We start from the raw sequence: 26,418 nt of genomic DNA, 5'->3' as shown, positions 1-26,418 counted from the left end.
CAACAAATTATTTATCTTAACTAAGGCAAATAAATTTGTTAGATAAAAGTAAAAAAGTTTAATTTTCCAACATCCATATGTGATCTTATCACCCTCTCACGGTGGAAAAAGTATTATCTGAGCTTCTTCATCCACTAAATCATCTTCAAATGGACACGCCATGCTGCTTCACCTCTCTGTAAACAAACTAACCTTCAACTAAACCTGCTCCAGACCAGGTTATGTTCAGAGCATGAGTTGCCATGGAGGCTTGACCTACCCTGAAACATACCTCCATTTCTGGAACTGAAAACTGAGGTTATCAACTTCCTTAGCCTCAAACTTACCGTGGGAGCTAGCATAACCTGCTTTCTGGAATACCCCCCTGGTTTGTCTGAAGATTAATAACCCCTGTTGTTAAAGTAAAATATTGTTAAAGTAAAATATGTCCAACACAAGAGGCCCTCAGTTCTCATCTGTCTGCCCAGCTGTTGGACAGGACAAGTTAATATATATATATATATATGATTAGCAAGAAGATGTTCAAAAAAGGTAGCAGAGCAATAATGGTTATTCTGACTAATAGAATGACTGAGTGGTAACTGTTTTTTTCTCTATAGAAGTCTATGGTGTTTTGGCTTCGTGGAGCCAGCAGGTATTTCCTATTTAGAACGCGAAGGGATTGCTTTTTCCAGTTTCTATACACAGTCAATGGTCAGAACAGGTCATGCTGGATGGTGAAGACAAATCAAAAGCCCTCCCTCTTCAAATGACAACAACAAGCCCCTAATTTGATTGAGTTTGAGTTGGACTGATGGACACAGGTCAAAAGCTTACACTCTTACTTGCCACTGTTGCATGTAGGCAATAACAAAGACAATAACATGACCAGATTCTAAAATCCCGTCCTATATTAAAGACCCTTATAGTGCCTTACCAGCCAAACAGAGCACTTTGTTTGCAAAATGCAGGACTGCTTGTGGTTCCCAGAATTTGTAAAAGCACGGTTGGAGGTAGAGCCTTAAGTCATCAAGCTCCTGTTTTATGTTATAAGCTTACAGCTCATGTAAGAGAGGCCGACTCAGTTTCTACATTCAAAGTTAGACTTAAAGCATTCCTCTTTGGACAGGCCTATTGTCAGACTAGCTAGTGTTCAGAGAATGTTTATCATACTGTTAATTTGTTTAAATTAAACTTACCAATAACAAAAAAGTTGTTAGTAGACTGCTAGAAGTTTGAAGCTGGGGTAGCTATGGTGCACTGGGGTTCTGTCCTCTTTTCTCATCTACTTCTACTCTCCTTTTCTTCTCTATTCTTGATCATTACTTATCATTTAGTTCTCCATGCCTCTGTTTGGTGCAGTGCGATTCATGTACTTTCCCCTCTTTCCCACTCCCCTCCTGGGAAGAACTTCCAGATTCCAGTTGGCTCATCTGTGCTCCTGTACTTGACCGTGTACCTCGTCTCTGCTCCTGTTCCCACACCTGGCTGTGGTTCCTGTCGCCAGCTCGAGACAGCTATCCCCCAACTTCAACTGGATGAAGATTATTTGCTGGACTTTAAATATGTAGTTTTAGAATTAGATAAGTTAATTCTTCTCTATAAGGTTCTGGTTTATTGCCTGTCTGTCCTGGGGGAGGATCCCTCCTTCATGTGCACACCCCTAAGGTTTCTTTGTTTTTCCAGAATCCGTTTTTTTTAGGAGTTTTTCCTTACCGCGAAGGCAGGGATGCCAGTTTAGTTTGGTCTGTTTAGTTAAAGTTTAGTAAAATCCAATTGAATTCAATGCATCCATGATCGTTTTTGATTGTATGTTGACCTTACAATTACTGGTTCAAAGCCCATTGAGACGACTGTTTTTGTGAATTTGGGCTATGCAAATAAAATTGAATTTAATTTAATTAAAATCCCAAAGACCTGGCATGTCTTTGGGTCACCAGGTTGTTTTGTAGTCAGAAGGAGAGAGCTGTTCTATAGCAGGGAGTAAGACTCATGCCTGCTCCGGTTCTTCCCCTGCAGCCTTTACCTCCAGCTAAAGAGCTGCCCTTCATTAAGATGGACAAGAATGCTGATTGGGTGGATAAATGTATTTATGTGAAAAAACGTTAGGTTTGTAAAGCAAGGTCTGATTGCAAATGTCTGTAAATAAAATGTTTTGCCGGACTGACTTAATTTTCTTTTCTCCCTGGTAATTTGACCACAGAAACAATGCAGGAAAGTTTTCCTGAATTCTGGCTCTTCTTCTGGAAAACAGTTTCTTCTGGCTCTGCTCACTAAAAAGAGCTGCCTCCTTCAGTTCCCAATCAGCTCTTCGGATTGTTTTGTTGCTTTTAATTTATTATGAACAATAATATAAAATTATGCACAAAATGAATTGTTAATGCTAAAAGACAAAAACTACAATCCAACTTACAACTCTTTTATTGTTTTAATTTTTTTTTCTTTTAAACAAATTCAAAGTGAAACAACACAAAACACTGCAACTACAACCCAAAATATAAAATAAAATGTCTAAACAAGAAAAAAGATTATCATCAGTCACAATAAAAATGACAATCATGTGACAACCAGAGATTATAACAAAACTTTTCTCAAATGTGGACAACTGCTAATTTACTCATTTTAATGCAAAGTGCAACACTCCAGTCATGCATTTAATGGGATTCGTCTAATGAGCACATGTGCGCCTCATGCTACAAGGGTCTTCTTGAACTTTTGGAGGTAACTCACCAAACCGAAATTTAACATGTCTTATATTTGAACATAAAAGTGTTATGCAAACACTTTGGGTACTGTAGGTGGATTGGGTAAATAAAACAGGAGACACATTGTTTGAGTTTGACTGATTGGTGTCTCAATTACAATGTTGCCCCTCCAGGGTAAACTCTCTCCAGGGATTCAGGTGCCTTGTTCTCAAAGCAGAAGGTTCTCATCGTCTATGGAATCGCTCCCACTCTACATGGGAGAATCAGAACATTAGGTTTAGCAGCAATAAATGAACAATTAACTTTACAGCCTTCTTTAAAATGACACAGCCAGAATGCTGAAATTTGACATTTCAACATCTTCTATAGAACACAGGCTACATTGAGGAAATCTCCTTAATCTTTGTTATTTCTCTGAAAAGTGTCGAAAGACATTACACACGGGATCCTCCAATGGATGGTGGAGATTTACGGCAATGAATCCTCTCCAACTAAAGAGGGATTTGAAGTCACTATAGTATTGATTGCACATCATCTCTGCCAAGGTTCATCCACTGTCAGTGCTGGATGAAAAATTGGGAATTGCAGATCAAAAAGGCATCAAGGTTACCAGGTAAAATGTGGAAAAAGAACTCAATAACAACATCAATGGATGTGGCTCTGCAGTGTCCGCTCCAGGCTGAAGCTGGAGTTCTCTTTCTTCAGACTGTTGGGTCGTTTGTTCTGTTTTGAAAAACTCTGGTACTTCAAGAATGTTCTTTGCTCTGTGTGTAATGGTGAATTATGTTTTGTTGCTATTTTGTGTGACTAAATGCGTGTGTCCTTTTTTTTGTGATCCCTGATTAAACTGATATGTCAAAAATCTTCTTCTTCACTGACGTTTCATTGGGAGGAAACAAAAGTTAAAAACAAGACATTGAAGGTCATGCAGCTGCAAAACCTGAACTGTGTCCTGACTGCAGGAACATGTTTTCATTTTTCAAACGTCTCATACTGACAGATTTTCTCAAGTCACTTTCTGATTTATGTATGATTATTTATTTCACATCAACCAAAAAGTCCCCTCAGATTACCTATGTTGGCATACTCTGGATTAATTTCTGGGTCTTCAGGGCCTCTGAGTGACTCATAAAGAGCAACATCACCTTCAAATACAAACCAGAAGAAAAAGAAATTAGACATTTCATACAAACTGTTTAAACATGTTTGTTCAATAATTTCTTCATGAAAAATAATGAATAATTGTGGGGATGTCCCAATCAGAAATTTCTGTCCCCAATCCAATTACGAGTCATTTGATCTTAATACCAACACTGAGTCTGATCTGATAGTTTCGTGAAACCTTTTCATAAAATGAAGAAAATAATTTAATAAACTGATCCAGGTTGGTCGCTATTTTTATTTCATTCAATCAATCAATCAAAATAATTATTCTTATTATTTATTAAATGTTTAGTTTGGAAAAAAAATATTAAGATCTAAATATCTAATTTGCAAGCTAAATGTTTAATTTAATAAAATGATGTAGTTATTTTACAAACTAAAATTTTTGTTTTGAAACTAACTACACATATAACTAATATGTAACCCTTGTGCTATCCTAGGCACGTTAACATTGGGAGTTGGGTCATCTAGACCCACTAGACAGTGCGCTGAATGTTTTTTCTTCAATGATTTGTGATCTTCACTGGTGTCCATGGATTACATGAAATCTTTCCACCTTTATCCACCTTTGTCGTGGTAGGGATATATGGAATTACATGTCTGCCATAAATTGAAAGGGCGTAAAGCCAATGAGCGGGCGTATTTAGGAACTGAGTGAGTGAACCTTACAACCGCGCTGGCGCAATTCTAACCAAGCGACCCTGTATTTTACAATTGCACGGCTGCAATCCTAACTGAGCAGTGATGCTGCTCGGTCAGATCCTTTTTGCGCCCTCACTTGGATTTACGCTCAGTGTTAAGGGGGCGTTTTTGTCACTTGTGGGGCGGTGTTGAGGGGTGTGTTTGTCACTTGGGGGCAGGAACCTTTCTGGTTGGTCCGAAAAGCCCCCTTAACACTGAGCTCTAAATCCAGGTGAGCGCCAAAAAGGATCTGAACGAGGAGCATCACTGCTCAGTAAGGATTGCAGCCGTGCAATTGTAAAATATGGGGTCGCTTAGTTAGAATTGTGCCGGCCCGGTTGTAAGGTTCACTCACTCAGTTCCTAAATATGCCCGCTCAGTATGCCCGCTCTTTACGCCCGCTCTTTTCGCCCGCTCTTTACGCCCTTTCAATTTATGGCAGACATGTAATCCCATAGAGAGAACACGTCAATGTCGGGGTGGGGTCATCTACGTAAGATAGCACAAGGGTTAACTTGAAATTAAATATTTAGCTTGCTATCTAGATAATAAGTTAGTAGATGTTCATACAGACATTCATAAAAACATGAATTAAAAGATGGAAAGGTGCATTTGAAAAATTAAACCAGTTTTTTTCCACCTGAAATAGGTTAAAAAAAACAAAAAATATTGGCATTAATATTTGACTCTGTCACTTATTTACACACAACCAGTAAGCCATTTGAATATGATGCTGCCTTTTCCTGAATAGTTCAAAGTAATGTAACAATATATTTGTTTTTTATTGTTTTCTAGAGATTATGGAATTTTTTTGTTTTGCCTCCTCCCAGCCTGCACTCTGCAGCCATTTTAATGCCATGTCTCTGCCGGTAGCAAGAGAGCAAAGTTCTCATTACAAAAAAACAGAAACAAAATATTTTTTTTAATGCTTTTCTGGTCAATTTTTGCTCAAGGAAAAAAAAAGAATAGACACTTACACTTACTTAAATTCACTGAGCTGTTTTCTTAGTCGTTTTATCCTGCTCAAATTACTGCCTATTTTGCTGTGCTTTACCACATAAAAATGTTGTAAAACTTTCATTATATTCAGACTTTTACTTGGACATTTGTTTGAAAAGAGTTTGAAATATACAGCACTGAATAAAATGAGAAATGAGAAATAAAAAATGATCTCTCAGGAAGACAACATCTGATTGAAAGAGTCAGACACCCGTGATGGGGACGGATTTCAGAACACGTGTTCAGACTGAGACATCCATAAATAATTGTAAAAAGTAAGAATTCAAGCTCACCATGGAGCAGAGAGGCATATGTGTTGTGTTGAGCATCAATCTCATCTGGAAAACAATTCTGATTTTGTTCCACAGACCTGCTGAGATGAAAGAAATCAATAACTGAATAAACACAAACATCAATCAATAACGGTAAAAAGTACCAACCTGATGGAGCTGGAATCTGTAAATGACAACATCACATGTTTGTAAAGTCAACAGCATCATTGCAAAACAGTATCAATCATATTGTCATCAATGGGATTTTAAAGGAACATTTCTCACCTTTTGACTTTTTGCAGAAATAAAACATCAGTGGGAAAATCATCAGTAAAAAGACACAAACTGGTCCAACAAGCAACAGAACAGGAAATGAGGAGCTGTCAGGTCTGGATGCTGCTGGAACACATCATGGATTAGAATCAACCTTAGTGGACACATTCATGAACTAAATGCTGCTGTTATTGTTCATGCTGAGAACAACTGGAAAGATTTCCTGACATGTTACTGCCAACCAGCTCTGTGGTGATTCTTTTCCTGAGGATTGACACTTGTAGAAGCCTTCATGAGACTTTGACACTGCAGGGATGATCATCTCCACTCTGCTCTCACTTTGGATGATTGTGTCATTTTGATAGAAAAACACTTTAGAAAGAAGATTTTCTGTCCTCAACTTGCAGCCAAGAGTAACAGAATGTCCCTCAGTCACAGGATGGACAGGACTCAGCAGGAGAAGCTCATCATCATCTGGAAACATCAACATTCATCTTCATCACATATGATCCCAACATGTTTGACGTCTGCTTCATTCTGCTTTGACATCCAGTTGATCATCTAAATCCATCTTCAACTTCTGCATGTGTTTCAAATCAATCCAATGATGAAAGTCAAGCTAAAAATAGGAATCCAAACATGTTTCCACTCACAGTGTCCAGTGATGTTGACTGCGTTGCTGAATGCTGATCCAGACTCACACCAGTACACTGCATTACTGGACTGGATCTTCTGAACATGACATGTTGATCTATTCATTGTTCCCCAGTCAGAACAGAATGACAGGAAGTCAGGAAGCAGAAACCTGCTGACTCTCCACTCAGCAGAGTTTCCCTCACAGCTCAGTGAGACAGAGTCAGAGGTGAAGTGTTGGACTCTGTCAGGACTCACTGAGAGAGACGCTGATGGATGAAGATCTGAAAACAAACAGGATGAAGATCAGCACACTTTAGCTTCATTTGGAGAGCAAAGAGACACAAAAACAAATGTGTTTCAATGGATTTTCATTCAATGGCTTGGAGTTAGAATGGCTCTATGCAAATGAAAAAGAAACATTTGTTTACAACATTTTGAATGACATTTGACTGTTAGCAATAAGTGGAAACAAGCAAACTAAAGAGCAGAATCTGACAGCATTAGAAATGTGAAGAGAAATCATTCAGTGTTGACAGAAATGAATCAACAATCAGAAGTCTGACCTCCAGACCAGACAAAGTGAGGCTGACTGTAAAGAGTGTAGAAGTGTGGCTCTCCTCTTCCAGCTCTGCACACATATCCTGCTGTGTGTGTCTGTCCATGAATGATGTAGGAGTTGTCTGCAGTCCCATTGGAGCTAGCAGGCAGCAGCTCATAGCTGTAAGAGCCAGACTTGTGTGATAGATCAGGAATAGCTTTATACCAGTAGAAGCTCCATCCTGCAGACACATGTTCAACCTCACAGCTCAGAGTCACTGAGGCTCCAGGACTCAACCACCATGGAGACACTCTCAGGACAGGCTCTGGTGGAGAAATAGTGTTGTTTTTAGTGACTTTGTTGTGTTTTTGACCAAACTCTTTCATGTGACACCTTTGGTTCTGATAGAAGAAGCTCCACAGGTTGACAGAACTCTGATAACTCTGCTGTCAGACAGAAATGAAGCAGGAGATTTTTCACTTTCTTCATGATTGTTTTGACCTCTCTGCTGCTCTGCTGAGACTTCTGCTGCTCTATGACAGAGCCTCTATGACAAACTACACTATTAGAAGAAATGATCAGCAGCTTCTCTTCAACAGAGATCATTTATTGTCAATGTTTCTCTTTTACAGATGATGGACCAACTCTGTCAGCGTGCAACACTTTGATTTTTGCAGGAACTGCAACAGAAACACAGCAATGCTCTTTAGCTGAAATGGACTCAATATTTTCAATTCTGTCTATTCCACAGTTATGTTGGTTTTTCATCACAAATTGTTCCAGTCACTAAGTTGCTATAATTACCAGTCCCTCTCCCTGCTGTTTATTTTAAAATATGCCAATGAAAACCATAAAAAGGAAACAGTAGGTTAACCATTAAAGATTAACAATTGTTTTTTTTAAACATTTTACAGCTGTTTTCAAATCAAGCACACAGTGTCACACCAACATCCTTTTGTTAGTTTTATGTGTTTACATTTACAGCAGGGCTCATTTTGGCCTTTTTAGAAGACAAATTTGTTCCAGTGACTTTCTAGTTAAAAATAAAGAAAACGTTTTGCTTATAAAATAAGAGTGAAGAGCTTTAGAACCAAAAATTAACAGTTATATAGATATTTTTCCATCCATCCATTGTCCTCCGCTTATCCGGAACCGGGTCGCGGGGGCAGCAGACTGAGCAGAGATGCCCAGACTTCCCTTGCCCCAGCCACTTCCTCCAGCTCCTCTGGAGGGACCCCAAGGCGTTCCCAGGCCAGCCGAGAGATGTAGTCTCTCCAGTGTGTCCTGGGTCTTCCCCGGGGCCTCTGCCCAGTGGGACATGCCCGAAACACCTCTCCAGGGAGGCGTCCAGGAGGCATCCGGACTAGATGCCCGAGCCACCTCAACTGGCTCCTTTTGATGTGGAGGAGAAGCGGTTCTACTCCGAGCTCTCAGCGGGTGGCCGAGCTTCTTACCCTATCTCTAAGGGAGCGCCCCGCCACCCTACGGAGGAAGCTCGTTTCAGCCGCTTGTATTCGGGACCTCGATCTTTCAGTCATGACCCATAGCTCATGACCATAGGTGAGTATTGGAACGAAGATCGACCGGTAAATTGAGAGCTTTGCTTTTTGGCTCAGCTCTCTCTTCACCACAACTGACCGATACAGCGACCGCATAACTACGGACGCCGCTCCGATCCGCCTGTCAATCTCACGCTCCAGTCTTCCCTCACTCGTGAACAAGACCCCCAGATAGGGTTGGGCGATGTCCCCTAATTTGGCCGTTGACGATGTTTGCTGTCAACCATCGGGATGGACGATGACATCGTCGGGGGGGGTATTTTTACATTTTTCGTTCTTATATAACTGCTATTCGTTATTTTGCTTTTTCATTTTATTTCCCAACTAATGGTTAATCCGCGATGATCCAGTATAAACTGAGGGAAGTGACTTTAACAGAAAAAGTAACAAGCAAAATAGAAAAGAAGTAGTCCGCTCCCGCACTTAACTAGCGAAGTGGACCGGCGGAGTGCGGATTTACAGCTTTATGTTTGATGGGAAGGGGGGGGGGGGGGGGTACATGAGCGGTATGTGTGGGAGATTTAAGACTGCGATCCGTCCCGCAGCTCCAAAGCTAATGTTGTTAGCCCGTGTGTTAGCATACTGCTAATCCTGGCTACGTTCAGAAAAAGAACTGACCACACGGATTAAAATTCAAATGATGAGCGAACATGTGTTTCATAATAACCGTAACATTATTAAAAGCACGTTTAGAAGATCGTCTCGTATTTTACCGAGCTGACATGTCAATGTATATAGCCGCTCGGCGCTGTTATCGTTTTGTATTGAATTGTTACCTTCAATAAAGTTTGGAAAAAAAGCCGCTCGGCGGAAGTTGTATCCTCTTCCGGTTTTCAAACTGCGCATGTGCGAATACTGCGCGTGTGCGAATGATTTATTCCGACCGAAATTGTGACCTTAGTGAACGTTTTTATATTCTGAAAACATTTTTCTGGGCCCATGTACACGGTTGGATTCTAATCCGACCATTGATCCCATCAGGATATTTTGTACATGTAACCGCGGCTTATGGTGTCGACGCGCAACGTGGCGGGGGCGTGGCATCACGATGGTGGTCTTTCCATCGGGATGTCAGTCACCCATCACGATGGACGATGATATCGTCCATCGGCACAACCCTACCCCCAGATATTTAAACTCCACCACCTGGGGCAGGAAGACTCCACCCCACGAGAGATGGCAATCTACCTTTCTCCGGTAAAGAACCATGGCCTCAGATTTAGCAGCGCTGACCCTCATCCCAGCGGCTTCACACTCGGCTGCAAACCCCCCCAATGCACGCTGGAGGTCTTGACTCGATGAAGCCAACAGGACAACATTATCTGCGAAAAGCAGAGAGGAGATCCTGTGGTCCCCAAACCAGATCCCTTCCGGCCCCTGACTGCGCCTAGAAATTCTGTCCATAAAAACTATGAACTGAACCGGTTATAAAGGGCAGCCCTGCCGGAGTCCAACGTGGACCGGGAACAGGTCTGAATTACTGCCGGCTATGCGAACCAAGCTCCTACTCCGGTCATACAGAGACCGGACAGCCCTCAGTAAGGCTCCCCGGACCCCATACTCCCAGAGCACCCTCCACAGGATAACACAGGGAACGCGGTTGAACGCCTTCTCCAAATCCACAAAACACATATGGACTGGGTAAGCGAAGTCCCACAATCCCTCCAGCACCCTAGATAGGGTATAGAGCTGGTCCAATGTTCCACGACCAGGACGGAAACCGCACTGTTGTTCCTGAATCCGAGGTTCAACTATCGGACGGACAATCCTCTCCAGCACCCTGGCAAAGACTTTCCCAGGGAGGCTGAGGAGTGTAATTCCCCTGTAGTTGGAACACACCCTCCGGTCCCCCTTCTTAAAGAGGGGAACCACCGCCCCTGTCTGCCAGTCCAGTGGTACAGTTCCCGACTACCTTGCTATGCTGCAGAGACGTGTCAGCCAAGACACTCCTACAGCATCCAGAGACTTGAAGTACTCAGGACGGACTTCATCCTCTCCCAGGGACCTTGTCACTGAGGAGCTCGTTGACTACCTCAGTGACTTAAGCCCGGGTAATAGACAGCCCCCACCCCAAAGTCCTCGTTCTCTGCTTCTTCAAAAGAAGGCGTGTCAGTGGGATTGAGGAGATTCTCGAAGTATTCCTTCCACCGCCCAACAATGTCCCCAGTCGAAGTCAACAGCCCCCCACCTGCACTGAAGACAGTGCCTGTGGAGGACTGCTTTCCCCTCCTGAGGCGCCGGATGCTTTGCCAGAATTTCTTCAAGGCCATCCGATAGTCCTTCTCCCTGGCCTCAACGAACTCCTCCCAGGCCCGAGTTTTTGCCTCCGCAACAATTTGGGCCGCAGCTCGCTTAGACTGCCGATACCTGTCAGCTGCCTCTGGAGTCCCGCAAGCCAGCCAGTCCTGGTAGGATTCTTTCTTCAGCTTGACGGCATCCCTTACTTCCGGTGTCCACCACCGGGTTCTGGGGTTACTGCCGCGACAGGCACTAGAGACCTTGCGACCACAGCTCCGAGCAGCAGCAGAGACAATGGGAGTGGAAAACATGGTCCACTCGGAATCAATGTCCCCAACCTCCCTCGGTACCTGTTTGAAGTTCTCCCGGATGTGGGAGTTAAAGACTTCCCTAACGGAAGGCTCAGCCAGACGTTCCCAGCAGACTCTCACAGTACGTTTGGGTCTTCCAAGCCTCTTTCCCCGCCAGCGAATCCAACTCACCACAAGGTAGTCATCGGTAAGGCCTGGTAATCAAAACTGCTGTTCGGCCCATAAGCCGAAACCACAGTTAGAGACCTGTCCCCCACCGGGGTTAACTCCAACACTTGGCAGCTGATCTGGGGGCTAACGAGTAAGCCCACACCAGCCTGCCGCCTCTCACCTTGAGCAACTCCAGAGTGGTACAGAGTCCAACCCCTCTCTAAGGACTGAGTTTCAGAGCCCAGGCTATGTATGGAGGTGAGCCCGACCATATCTAGACGGTATCTCTCAACCTCTCACACAAGCTCAGGCTCCTTCCCTCCCAGAGAGGTGACGTTCCATGCCCCAAAAGCCAAGTTCCATGACAGGGGTTTGGGTTCCTCAGGCATCCGCCCTCGACTGCCACCCAAACCACAATGCACCGGCCCCTTTTTAGATATTTTTCAACATTTTAAACTTTAATTCATTTTTTTCATATGTTGTGCTCCATTAAAACCTTTTTAAACTTACCTTCACTGTTTACTGGATCACTGGACTCTGTGTGATAAACTGGTTCTCCTCTACCTCCTCTGCATCTGTAGACTCCTCCCTGTGAGACTCTGATTTGTCCATTTGAGAGGAAATCAGCATCTTTTCTTGTCAGCAGTTTGGAGGGTTTCTCTCCTCTGGACCAGAAGAAACTCCAACCAGATGATGAAGGCTTCACTGAACAATTCAGGTTCACTCTGCCCCCTACTGGAGACTTTGTGATTTTCAGTTCAGCCTTTGGTTTGTGTGCTGTGGAGTTCAAAAATAGATGAATTTATCTGTCTAAACAGAGGCCAACATCTAAAATCAAAGTCTCAAGAAAACATACATTAATAATTGAGAATCATTTGTTTATTTACTTCCTAAATTAAGTCTTAAAAACACAGATATATTGATGTGTTGTTTGAACAAACTTATATAAAAAAGCAATAGATGAATTTCCCTCATTCCTTCTTATAAACACAGATATTTTGTTGTGTTTGAAGAAACATATTTAAAAAACAAAAAATTAATTTACCTAAAACAGACAACCTTAAAGCTTTACTCCACTTTGTTGCAGAATATGAATCATCTGTGGGTCTGCTCTTACAGCTGTAGTCTCCACTGATGGAAGCTGTGATAGTCCAGTCTTTCTGCTTTGTCCTGAATGTCTGTGACTGAGGTGTTCTCCATTCATACTCCCACTGAACTCCTTCACCTCCCTGAACCTCACATGTCAGAGTGATCCTCTCTCCTCTGAAGATCTGAGACCAGCTGGGTTTTTGGGTTACACTGACTTTGTTGGAAACTGTTTCCATCAGATTTAAAAACAATAAAACACATTTTTAATGTTCAAATCAATGATTGTGAAAAGCTTTCAATAAAGTGAAATCACTCACAGGTTATTTGAATGGTGACTTCATCACTTTTATCAGAGTAGACGGCTGGTTCTCCTCTAAATCCTCTGCATCTGTAGATTCCTCCTTGTGAGACTCTGATGTTTCCATTTAGTCCATCATTGATTGTGTCTTCAGAGGTGTGTGAGGTTCTTCTGAACCACTCATATTTCCAACCAGCAGATTTCTCCACAGAGCAGATCAGTGTCTCTTTGTCTCCTACTGACACAGTTGTTGTTGCTGCTGTCAGTGTGGCTCTGGCTCTGTCTGCAATGTTTGACATTTCAATATAACAATTATAGAAACATCATATCGGTAATATCTATAAGTGCAGTTTATACATTTAAACATGATAATAGATAAACATACATTTTAAATAGATGTTTTAGTTTGTTCAACATGAATAAATTCTCATATAAAATGAGTCATGTCAAAAACACACTAAGAAATTACCTGATACACGTATAGAGACTCTGTTGCTGCACTTTTTATAATATGAACCCTTCCTGAGACCACAGCACTGATAATCACCACTGTGACTTTTATCCAGCAGATTTATTTTGAAATCTTGTTGTGTGACGTCAGAATAAGGTGTCCAATCACTTTTCTTTAATGTGTATTTCCAGTCATCTGTTCTACCTTCCTTCATGTCACATTTGAAGGTTAAATATTCTCCAATAAAAAAAGTTGACCATTTGGGTTCAAAGGTCAACACAGCATCTAGAACAAACACAAACACACAATTTAATTAAAAAACTTGTATTACAATTTAAACAAACACTAACAAAAAAGAACATCTTTTTTTAATTAAAAAATACAATCAGGTGTTTTGTCCACAAATAATGTATTAAACTGAAATTAATGTAAAAACTATGAAAATAAACAACATCATAGTGAAATGGTGAGAGTGCAATGGTACAAAGTACTATGTCACACACATGCAAAATCAGCTCTAGAGAGATTTATAAATTATTTTTAACCATATGTGATAAACATGCACCAATAAGGAAAGTAACTGAGAGATCTAGTCAAGCCCCTTGGTTGGATGTTGATCTAAAGCAGGGGTCACCAACCTTTTTGAGACCGAGGGCTATTTCATGGGCACTAAGTGGTATGAAGGGCACCACTAATAACCTCCTAGTCCCCCCACCCCCCAAAAAAACACACACAATTTGAGGACGTCCTTTTGTGTGCCGTATTTTTATTTTACACTCATTTTATACAAAAACATGCATGCATTTTCTGGTCTCGTATTACGGGGGGGTCAAACTCAGTTGAAGTGGGGGCCTAAATCCAAAACACACTTTAGGTTGCAGCCAAACAAGATAAACATTTATTGAACACACTGAAGATAAACTTTTAAACCTTTAAAACTTTAACTTAACTTTAACTTTTTAAACATACATGTGAATAAAAACAGACAGGAAAATTAATTCAGAATAATAAATATATTCTGTCAAAATGATACAAATATGAACAAACAAAGCCAGGAAATAATAATAATTAGAAATAATTCATCAAATTATTCTGTTTTCTTTGCTCTTTTGTCTTTTTTTTTAGAGCTGAACTCCTGGCATCATTTTTAGCAATAAGTTCATTTCTGCTTAGTGTGTGATGTTCTGTGTGTGTCTCTAGTCCTTTGTGTGTGTCTCGGGTCCTGTGTGTGTCTTTTTGAAACGTATCAGAGGGATTTGATTATTTAAAAACCTGTTATTGTGAAAATCGTGTTTAGGTCACATAAAACATTAAAAACTAAATTACAGAATTCATCACTGGGATTACTCCAAAAATATTTGGCATTTTCCTAATTTTGTGCAACATCAACAGTAAAAATCCTCCAAAATCCTCAATACTTTCATAAAAAAATGATCTGTAGTTTATTTATGGTCGGAAAAAGTGCAGCAGTTTTCCTGCCTCCATTACCTGCTGTCTTTATTTATATGTTATTATCACCAACTAAACAACCGTAAAAATAAATGGATATGGAAAATACAGACGAGTATTAAAAATAGTTAGTGAAGAATGACATTATTAGAATGAGCTGAGTAATTTAAGCCCCCGATGATCCAGGTGTTGCGCAATGGTCTCCGTGCGCCGTTTTACCTCGCAACCTGTGCCCACTACCCCCACCCTTCTCCTCCTCACACACATACGCGCCTCTTTCTCAAAGGCGGGTGCGCCGATTCGCATGTTTAAGGCCGTTCAATACTCTGCCATATATTTCACAAGAGCAGAACTAAAGTGCATCAATTACTAATAGCAAGCACTGAATCACCACCCTCTACTATCCAGGCAAGTACGGTTGTACCCGAGTCTTAATTCACTATCCTTGACATGTCCAAACCTGCTACCCGTGCCCCATGCAAAGCACAGCACCGGTTTGTTGAGATTGACACTCACATAAGTTAGCAGACAATCATATCTGTCTGTTTATTTTGAACACCCCCACCACCAGCCAAACAGCCTTAACCTCACTTCGGCTCACAGCTCCCTCATTTATGGGGAGCGATTTAACACAACCAAAATTCCCCACTTCCTTTGAGTCTTAAAAGCTGAAGGCGGGGCTAACCCCCAGATCACCACATTATATTCATTTGCTATATGAGCAGTGCTATTTTTGGAGCATTCCCGTTAAATAATATTTACCCTTCCAATCATTTTTTACATTCTCGCTTTAACTGGGATAGTGATGATTGTGTCTTTTGTGGAAATGATGTTGAAACTGTGGAACATCTTTTCTTTGAATGTTTTCATGTAAAAGTTTTGGTATTCTTTTCATAATTGGCTCAAATCATAAAATATCATCATTAACCCTTTAAATTGGAATACAATTAAAATTCAATTACAATTAATTCACAAAAATCTGGACTTTCTGATTAATGTACTGATAGTAATTTCAAAGCATTTTATTCATACTTGTAAATTCCTAAAGGTGAAACCTCACATTAATGGATTACTCAACCGTCTCAAAGTAATCTTTAAATCTTTACATTACATGAATCATAAGAATGCCCAGACATTGTGTAATTTATTTGATCTATTAAAACTTTTTTAATAGACCCTTGTTTTTATTGATTATTTTTTAAGTTATATTTGTTTTCATATTTTTTTTGTCTACCTTTATCTCAGATTGATATTGTTGTCATTGACAGACATGCCATGATTGTTTGTTGAATATTTGCTTCAATAAAAAAAAACAAAAAACATTTGGGTGCATTCCCTGCGGGCGCCACAAGGGGTCCTCGCGGGCGCATGGGCACCCGTGGGCACAGGGTTGGTGACTCCTGATTTAAAGCAACTGATTTAAAGCTCAACAGAACACCTGACCTGTCAGGTATCCTCAAGATATCCTCAGATATCCTCAAGATGGCTGCCGCCGCTACGTCTGCGTCCACCTCCACTGCCGTGACTGCACCAACAAACCCTGACACACAGATCACTAACCTCAAAAAGGACATCCAGAAACTCTCTGATGAGTTGAGGTCAAAGAATGATCTGTTGAACTCTTTGCTGGACCTGGCCCATCAACAGTCCATGCATATTGCTTCCCTGAAAGCGGCTGTGGAAGACACGGTTCACTGGGATCCTGACACCTCGCCGCGGCCTTCCTCGAGCTCCACACCAAAACCGCTTTGGTCTGAGGTGGTGTGCCGCAGGAAAAGACCCCTGGACCGTGATGGGCTCCTTCTCTCCAACTGCTATGATGTTCTGTCGGCTCCAACATCTGACGACGTTCTGGAAGCTGCTCCTCCACTCAGCGGAGAAAACCATCGCCCTGTCGCTGCTTCTCGGCCCGAGAAAGAAAGCCGCCTGGCATCTGCCTCTGGAGGTTCATCGTCCGCTAAACGCCGACAGCTACTGAGAGACGCAGTGAGTAGACGCCCTGACAGCCGCCGCCGCCCGAACGTTACCCACGTCCTCGTGGGATCAGTAAGCAATGCGGGTTCTCCATCTGCGGTCGCGACCGGGGCGTCAGGTTCAAAGTCCGCTGCGTCTCCCCCCGCGGCAAGTGTTGCGGTGACCGCCGCCACCTCTCCTCTTCCTGGCGGCTCGCCCCCCTCATCGGCCGCTTCCCCGGCTCGCGCAACAGGTGTAACGCTAACTTCCGCTTGCTCTCCTGCAGCGACGGGCCCGCTCACTTCGGCGGCAAGATCTCGCGGCCGCGGGGACCCCCCTGGCTCCTTCGTCGTGGGAACCTCTATGGTCAGGCATGTTCGCGTTGACTGGAGCCGCACCGTCTGTCACCCAGGCGCCCTCGTACGAGACATCACCAACTCTGCCCACCAGCTCTCCCTTCGTAACCCCTCCACACACACAATAATAGTCCACGCAGGAGTGAATGACCTAAAGTTTCAGCAATCTGAGACCCTCAAGAAGGACTTCATCACTCTCATCCACTCCATCAAGCAGCTGGACAAACAGTGCATCATCTCCGGTCCGCTTCCATCTCCCCGCTTTGGAGACATTAAATTCAGCCGTCTGCGACAACTTCACATCTGGCTTAAAGGACACTGCCTTTCTAATAATATTCCATATGTTGATAATTTCAGCACCTTCTTCAATAGACCAAATCTCTTTAAACCAGACGGCATCCATCCAAACCAAACAGGATCTCAACTTCTGTCCATGAACATTGAACTCACACTCCGCTCTGTTAAACTGCTCTCTGACTGACTGGACCACTGGCATCCATCCTCAGTTAAAACCACGGTTATCACACAACAAATTCCAGTTCACATAACAAGCAGATCTCACAAACATCCCCAGATCAGACCCACCAGATCCACAATTAGATATCTTCATCACATTCACACATTACCGGACAAAAAAGATAAATCAATCCATCTGCACACACACACTGTTTTAAACTTTGCTGTTTTAAACATTCGCTCTCTTTTAAACAAATATTTTATCATGAATGAGCTCATTTTAGACAACAATTTAGATTGCCTTCTTTTAACAGAGACCTGGCTGGGTGCTGATGCTCCTGTTGTTCTCACTGAAGCTTCCCCACTAAATTTTAACTTTTTATTTTCTACCAGGGGAGATAAAAAAGGCGGTGGCACTGCATCGATTGCTCGCGGCTCATTTGCAACCAAAACAATCACGCTACTTAGCTACTCCTCATTTGAGCATCATGCATTTTCTTTTAACAGCCCATCTATTTTATGTGTTACTGTTTACAGACCACCAAAGCCTCCCTCCTGTTTTATTCAAGAATTTTCTGAATTTTTATCTGTAATACACTCCAAATATAGTAGAGTTTTAATAACTGGTGATTTTAACCTATATGTTGATAAAAATAGTGATGCTCATGCAAAGGAGTTTCTCAACCTCTTGCATTGTATGGATTTCACACAGCATGTCACACAGCCTACTCACAGCAGGGGGCGCACTCTAGACTTGGTGATAACCTATGGGCTGTCCTGCAGTGTGTGCTCTGTTGTTGACATGGCTGTGTCAGATCACTATTGTATATTCTTTAATATCACCAGTTTTACTCGACAGGAAGCTCCAGTGAGAACTGTTAGGAGACGATACATAACTCCTGATGTGGCTGCAAATTTTATCAATATTTTACATCAAACTCCCGCTCATATTTTACCTGCATCATGTGATTTTATGGTTGAACATTTTAACAACAAACTACAGTCAGCCATTGATGCTGTAGCTCCACTTAAAACTAAAACGTTGAAAACTAAAGCTACAGCACCGTGGAAGAACGAACCAATCAGAGCCTTGAAACGTGATTGCAGGAAAGCGGAGAGGTAGTGGAGAAAAACGAAGTTAACTGTACATCGCAAAATTTTTAAAGAACAGCAAATGATGTACAGTCATGCAATAAAAAAAGCCAGAACCCTCCACTTCTCAAACTTAATTTTACAAAACAAAAACGATCCTAGAGTTCTCTTTAAAACAATAGACAGTTTAACTAAAAGAGACTCTCAAAGGTCCTCCATAGCAGCCTCAGATGCTGTATGTGAGAGTTTTGCAGACCACTTCAGGAGTAAAATCAATGCTATTAGATCTAGTCTCTTAACTCAAAAATGTGTTGATTTTAATGAATCTATAGCATTGCATTTATCAGAGGAAACACTGGAAAGTTTTGTCCTGGTTGATGCTGTGGGACTTGGCCAGGTTTTCTCCCAGTTAAAGCCAACCACCTGCCTTTTTGACCCAATCCCCCCAATTTGTTGAAAACATTTTATGACTTCTTTGAGTTTGAGCTTTTAAATATAGTAAATTACTCTCTTCAGACAGGTGTCTTCCCTGCTGCCTTTAAAACGGCAGTGGTGAGGCCTCTTCTGAAGAAGAGTAATTTAGATCCGAACAACTATAACAATTATCGTCCAGTATCCAACTTACCATTTTTAAGTAAAATGATTGAAAAAACTGTTTTAATCCAATTTAATGAGTTTTTAATTAGAAATAACATATTTGAAAAATATCAATCTGGTTTTAGGACAAACCACAGCACAGAGACAGCCCTTGTTAAAATAGAAAATGATATTAGATGTAACCTGGATTGTCAGAAACTCTCAGTTCTGGTACTACTGGATCTCAGTGCTGCGTCCGAAACTGTAGATCACAGTATTTTACTCAACAGACTGAGAGGTTTGGGCATCTCCGGTACTGTACTAAAGTGGTTTTATTCCTATCTCACAGATCGAAGTTTTTACGTAAGTATGGATACTTGCTCCTTAAGGGTCTTCGACATCAACTGTGGGGTCCCCCAAGGTTCAATTTTAGGTCCACTACTTTTTAATCTATATATGTTGCCACTGGGGGACGTCATCAGGAGGCATGGCGTTTGTTTCCACAGCTATGCTGATGACACTCAACTCTACATCGCTATGTCTCCTGATGATGAAGAGTCGGTCAACACACTCTTAAAATGCATTTTAGACATTGAGTCATGGATGGCGGAGAACTTCCTACAGCTAAACCAGGACAAAACAGAGGTTTTAGTGATCGGTTCTGAAGACAAGAGAGAGAGAGTTTTATCTAAACTAAAGAATTACAAAACTTCTCAGTGTGTGAGAAACCTGGGTGTCATTTTTGACTCTGAGTTGAATTTTATCCCAAAAATTAAAAACATCACAAAAACAGAATTTTATCATCTAAAAAATATATCCAGAGTCCGCCCATTTCTCTCTCTTGCCAGTACAGAGGTGCTAATGCATGCTTTTATTACCAGCAGATTGGATTATTGTAATGCCCTGCTCTCTGGTCTTCCCAGAACAAGAATAGCAAATCTTCAACTGCTGCAAAATTCAGCAGCACGCGTTCTGACGAGGACCAGGGGGCGGGAACACATTACACCAGTTTTAAGATCGCTGCATTGGCTCCCTGTGCAATTCAGGATTGATTTTAAAGTTCTTTTATTGGTTTACAAATGTTTTTATGGTCTCGGGCCTTCATATTTATCTGACATGATTTTAAAGTATGAGCCCTCGCGGACCCTGAGGTCCTCTGATACAGGCCTTTTGGTTATCCCAAAAGTTAGAACAAAAACGTACGGCGAGGCCTCATTCAGTTTTTACGGACCTCGCCTGTGGAACAGCCTCCCAGAGAGCCTCAGGGCCGCAGAGACTGTTCATGTTTTTAAAAGTTTTAATAAAGATTGCCAGTTTGCATTTAAAAGTGTTGAGGAAGATGAAATTGGAGGAGGAGTTACTTATTAATATTAATTGTGACAAACCTTGTAGGATTGATAATAGCGACGTAAGACTTTAAACGATTGCGGTTAAATTAATAGTTTAGGCCATATGTCATATATTTTGATTTGATTTGATTTGAAATGGTTAATTTCAAGCAATCAAAGCAATAATAATGTACAAAACAATACAAGCAGCAGTTTTGCATTCATACAAAGACGTATCAAACTGAGGATAATTAGACATTAAATTAAATATTAAAGAGTGGAAGGAAGCAAATTTATAAAAACCCACCCCTGTTCTACCGTACCATTTTCATTACATAATTTATCATTATCCGGTTCATAACTTTTATCAGACAGAATTAAGAATCCTTCAGTATCAAGTGCAGCCTTTGACACCATTTACCACAGTATTTCATTCCATAGATTAGAGCATAGGGATCAGAGCATCTGCTTTCCAGTGGTTTGAATCCTATTTATCCGATAGGTACCAGTTCGTTAATGTAAATGGACAGTCCTCTCAGTGCACTCCAGTTAACTATGGAGTCCCACAGGGCTCCGTTTTAAGACCGATTCTGTTTATAATCTACATGCTTCCCTTTGGAAACATAATTAGGAAACACAGCATTAGTTTTGATTGTTATTCTGACGATGCACAGTTGTGTTTATCCATTAAACCCGACCAGAATGACAATATAGAGAAACTGAATGCCTGCATCAGAGACATCAAGACCTGGATGACGATTAATTACCTCATCCTGAACCCAGAAAAAACAGATGTCATTATACTCGGTCTTAAAAATCTCAGAGATGCTCTGTCTGATCAGATAGTCTCCCTGGGTGGCATAAGTATAGCCCCTAATTCCACAATTATAATCCTTGGCGTTTTATTTAACCAGTATTTATCATTTAGGGCTGACATATCTCAGGTTTGTGGAACACCTTTTTTTCACCTGCGGGATATAGCTAAGATCAGAAATATACTTTTTAAGAGAGATGATGAAAAACTCATCCATGCATTTGTTACGTTTACGCCGGATTACTGTAACTCTTTGTTAGCAGCGCGTCCTAAGAGTTCCTTAAGAAGTCTCCAGCTTGTTCAGAACGCAGCAGCTAGATTGTTAGCTGGAACTAGCAGAAGTCTCTAGCAATGCCTTTCTGTCTGTTGCTCATGTATTGATCCATGTGCCTACTTATTTTGGTTGCAATGATGCCTGACATGAGCTTCCATGTTGTGGAGAGACAGGTTATTGGCCGGTAGTTGGATGGGACTGCACCCTTTGAGGGATCTTTCTGAATCAGGATCGTTCGCCCTTCTGTTAGCCATTCGGGGTGAGTCCCATCTCTTAGCAGCTGATTCATTTGTGCTGCCAGGCGCTGGTGGAGTGTGGTGAGCCTCTTTAGCCAGTAGGCATGTAACATGTCAGGGCCCGGTGCTGTCCAGTTCTTCATACCTGAGACTCTTTATTGGATGTCTGCCACTGTGATGGTTACTGGATTCTGTTCAGGTAGGTTGCTATGTTCTTTTCTCAGAGACCAGCCACTGGGCATTGCTGTTATGTGCTGTCTCTTTCTCCCATATACTTTTCCGGTACTGTTCAGTTTCTAGCCTTGGTGGGTCTGCTCGGCTGCTTTGACCCTGCCACTGAGCGTACACTTTCGCAGGTTGAGTTTGGAACAGTGATAGAGAGGAGGTTACTGAACGTCCAATCATGGACAACCCAGACCATTTCTCCACCCTGTTCTGGACAAACGGCGGAGCTCCTTCTCTAAAAGGCTTAGAAAGCTCTGCTCCAAAACTGCCCAGTACCAGAAATCCTTCATACCCATTACAATAACCCTGTACAATAACTCACAATGCAACAGATGACCGTTGCACTTTTTTTTTTGCACATCTTTTTACCTGCACTGTTCTGTAAATAACTTTTTAAATTAAACCACCTTGTTGCTTGCATTCATGCTACATTTTCTGTCTTTTCATGGTCTTTTTTTTCTTTCCCTCTGCTGTCAGTTGCTATGGTAACGGACAAATTTCCCATGTGTGGGATCAATAGAGTACTTCTGATTCTGATTCTGATAATGAAGAAAGAAAACACAAAGAAACTCACCAACAATGGTGACTGGATCACTGAACTCTGTGTAATAAACTGGTTCTCCTCTTCCTCCTCTGCATCTGTAGACTCCTCCCTGTGAAACTCTGATGTCTCTATTAGAATGGAAATCAGTATTTTGCACTGTCAGCACTTCCTGGTTTTTCTCTCTGTAAAAATAATAACTCCAACCAGATGATGATGGATTCACAGAACAGGTCAGAGTTCCTCCAATTCTACTTATCTGAGCCTTTGGAGTATCTGGAATAGATTTCAAAACAATAAAAGAAACAGATTCTATTCATTTAAAAACACATTTACAAGAAAAATCATGAAAAAGTTTAAATCTCTAACTTAAAACTTTAACATCCGGATAGCATATCACAGCAGAACTTGACGTTATTCAAGACACAATTAAAGAAATGGCTCATTGACAATCAGAGCTGTCAACACTGAGTAAACCTCCTCTCACCGATCCTTGCTACTGTCTTGTCTTTTATGTGTGCATATGTTCTTAAATTTGTCTGATTTTGGATTGTTTTATCACCAATTTGTTTTTAGGTTAACTGCTAATTTTATTGATTACATTGTTAAATATATGTATGTAATGTTATGTAAATATGTAATTTTATTTTGCTCTTTTAGGGTGATTTTTAACATCTACCCGGGGACTGCAGATGAAAAATAGCCCTTTGGCTAACTCTGGCATATTGACAGAAAAGTTAATTAATATGCGCTGTCCCTATATTAAATAAATCTTCTTTCACTTTCGGCTTCTTCCAACAGGGGTCGCCACAGTGAAACAACCCTCCCACAAGGATGAGTTGCATGGTTAACTTGGCAATGTTTTACGCCGGATGCCCTTCCTGGCGCAACCCTCTCAATCCAACTGGGCTTGGGACCGGCACAGCAGCAGAGAAGGAAATAGGGAGCAGCCCGGAATCGCACCCTGGTCTCACGGACGGAAGGCGCTGCAAACCAGCACGAGCTAAACTGGCCCTTCCCTATATTAAATAAATAAATACATGCAAATAAAATTGAGGATTTCATGTTGAAAGCATAAGAAATAAAATATGTGACCATCTTCTTAAATAGAACCATGTTTGTTTACTTTAATTATTTATAAAGATTCCTGTCATCTATTTTGATGCCTTTAATAACAATATAGAGAAAAACTCTTAACATGTTTCCATCTCAAAGAGGTTTATAGAATAAATTCAGTTTCTTGTTTCTTGTATATTAATAACTGTGAGTGTCCTTATTGACCAGCCATCACTGCCAGAAGAGCTTCAGAATGTGACAGCTGTGTCTCAGTTTTCCATTTCTGAACACAATGTTGTGTGTTTGTGTTCTTAAACTTCCTGTTTTACATCAAACTATTGAAGTCTTCAGGTGTTTCTCTGGAAAAAGTCTTTTTTAGTCTCAATGACAAAAGCTGTTGATCAACCAGTGGTTTAGATTGTGTTCAGATAAAACCTTTGTGGAGATAATTGATCATAAAAGCATTTTCTTTTGTCTAACCTGACTTCTCTTTTTAAAAAGGAGTGAAGGAATGAACAGCTGATGGAGGTGAGTTTTGTTGTTTACAGGTGTGAGTTTTTTTGTTTTTCTATGACTTTGTGTGGTTTTAAACCACAACCCAATAAACTTATTCTCCTATTATTAATCTGGTAACAATCTTGTTTTTTACTACTTGTAACTTGATTTTCTCTGTTCCAATCCATGATTAAAACATTGTAATTGTTATTTAATACTTGAGTAAAAGTCTGTTTTTGACTAAAATATTCTTTTTAACATCAGTGTTGATGTGTTTTTACATCAGTTTACTTTTTGTTTACAGAAAAGGTAAGTAAAATTTTTACAAGTTTACAAAGATCACACTTTTGACTTCAAGTTCTAACTCTGTTAAAGATAGAAGAAAAAAAATCATTACATTCTGCTAAAACTAAAATTCTTACCTAAAACAGACAACCTTAAAGCTTCACTCCACTTTGTTGCAGAATATGAATCATCTGTGGGTCTGCTCTTACAGCTGTAGTCTCCACTGATGGAAGCTGTGATAGTCCAGTCTTTCTGCTTTGTCCTGAATGTCTGTGACTGAGGTGTTCTCCATTCATACTCCCACTGAACTCCTTCACCTCCCTGAACCTCACATGTCAGAGTGATCCTCTCTCCTCTGAAGATCTGAGACCAGCTGGGTTTTTGGGTTACACTGACTTTGTTGGAAACTGTTTCCATCAGATTTAAAACAATAAAACACATTTTTAATGTTCAAATCAATGATTGTGAAAAGCTTTCAATAAAGTAAAATCCCTCACAGGTTATTTGAATGGTGACTTCATCACTTGGATCAGAGTAGACGGCTGGTTCTCCTCTAAATCCTCTGCATCTGTAGATTCCTCCTTGTGAGACTCTGATGTTTCCATTTAGTCCATCATTGATTGTGTCTTCAGAGGTGTGTGAGGTTCTTCTGAACCACTCATATTTCCAACCAGCAGATTTCTCCACAGAGCAGATCAGTGTCACTCTGTCTCCTACTGACACAGTTGTTGTTGCTGCTGTCAGTGTGGCTCTGGCTCTGTCTGCAATGTTTGACAAACACAATTACACTTAATAATTATGAGAATAATGTTGCATCAGTAATATCTATAACTAGAGTTTATACATTTAGAAATGTAAAAACATTTTAAATTGATGGTTTAGTTTGTTCAACATGAATAAAATTCTTAAATATAAATTCTCACATAAAATGAGTTGTGTCAAAAACACACTAAGAAATTACCTGATACATGTATATAGACTCTGTTGCTGCACTCTTTCTCTTTAAAATATAAACCCTTCCAGAAACCACAGCACTGATAAACACCACTGTGACTTTTATCTAGCAGATTTATTTTGAAATCTTGTTGTGTGACGTCAGAATAAAGTGTCCAATCATTTCTCTTCAATGTGTATTTCCAGTCATCTGTTCTTCCTTCCTCCATGTCACATTTGAAGGTTAAAGATTCTCCAATAAAAAAAGTTGACCATTTGGGTTCAAAGGTCAATTCAGCATCTAGAACAAACACAAACACACAATTTACTGAAAAAAAATTGATTTCACAATGTAAACAAACACTAACAAAAAAGAAAAAATATAATCAGGTTTTTGTCTAAAAATGCTACTTAAACTGACTTTAAATAAAAAAACTATGAAAAGATACATCAAAAAGTCCAAAAGTGTCACCTTGAGTGTGTCCACTGTGGAGGAGTGAATACAGCACTACTGTACATGAAAGATGGAAACATCAGAGATTCAGAAACTGATACAATATTTCAACAATAGAAAGAAATGAAACTAAAACTGTCAATGAATGTGACATTAAGTCAATGGTTTCTCTAACAATAATGTCAAAGTTTTAGTGAATAAACAAAGAAAAATGATTTCTTTCTAAAGAAAACTGTTCATCATGATCCCTGATAGAGTTCAGCTGAATCCTGTGGAGAAAACAGCTGCAGTTGAAACATGAAATTCTAACAATTTAGTTCAAACATAGTTCTTCTTTGGTTTGACATGTTTCCTGATGAATGTGATGAAAACAGCAAAAGTTCTTGTGAAAAACTCACAGATGAACTCCAGTTTACAGAGCAGAGTGTGTCCCATCCTCACAATCTAATCACACTGATGAGAAAATCCTGATGAAAAAGAGAAAAATGAAAGTGTGTTTCAGGAAAAGCAAAGAACTGTGAGAAACTAAAAAAAACATGATGTTTTCTGTAA

At 40.7% G+C, this 26,418-nt stretch overlaps 1 protein-coding gene across 1 annotated transcript; it reads right to left on the bottom strand.

Annotated features, from left to right (window-relative positions):
* Positions 1–2,478: 2,478 nt before the first annotated feature.
* LOC105358432 lies at positions 2,479–26,344 on the bottom strand. Its single transcript, XM_023948873.1, has 18 exons — positions 26,265–26,344; positions 25,885–25,923; positions 25,441–25,713; positions 24,977–25,240; positions 24,617–24,886; positions 22,677–22,919; positions 13,362–13,628; positions 12,912–13,175; positions 12,551–12,820; positions 12,016–12,282; positions 7,273–7,572; positions 6,727–6,990; positions 6,302–6,547; positions 6,086–6,199; positions 5,969–5,984; positions 5,822–5,901; positions 3,758–3,829; positions 2,479–2,934 (listed from the first exon to the last, which is right to left on the bottom strand). Exons 1-18 carry the CDS (start codon positions 26,299–26,301, stop codon positions 2,909–2,911), a joined length of 3,312 nt encoding a protein of 1,103 aa, XP_023804641.1. The 5' UTR covers positions 26,302–26,344; the 3' UTR covers positions 2,479–2,908.
* Positions 26,345–26,418: the final 74 nt, after the last annotated feature.

The sequence above is a fragment of the Oryzias latipes genome, chromosome 18 (genome assembly GCF_002234675.1).
Source record: "Oryzias latipes chromosome 18, ASM223467v1".
NCBI classification, from domain to species: Eukaryota; Metazoa; Chordata; class Actinopteri; order Beloniformes; family Adrianichthyidae; genus Oryzias; species Oryzias latipes.
This window is presented reverse-complemented; position numbering and strand designations above follow the sequence as displayed.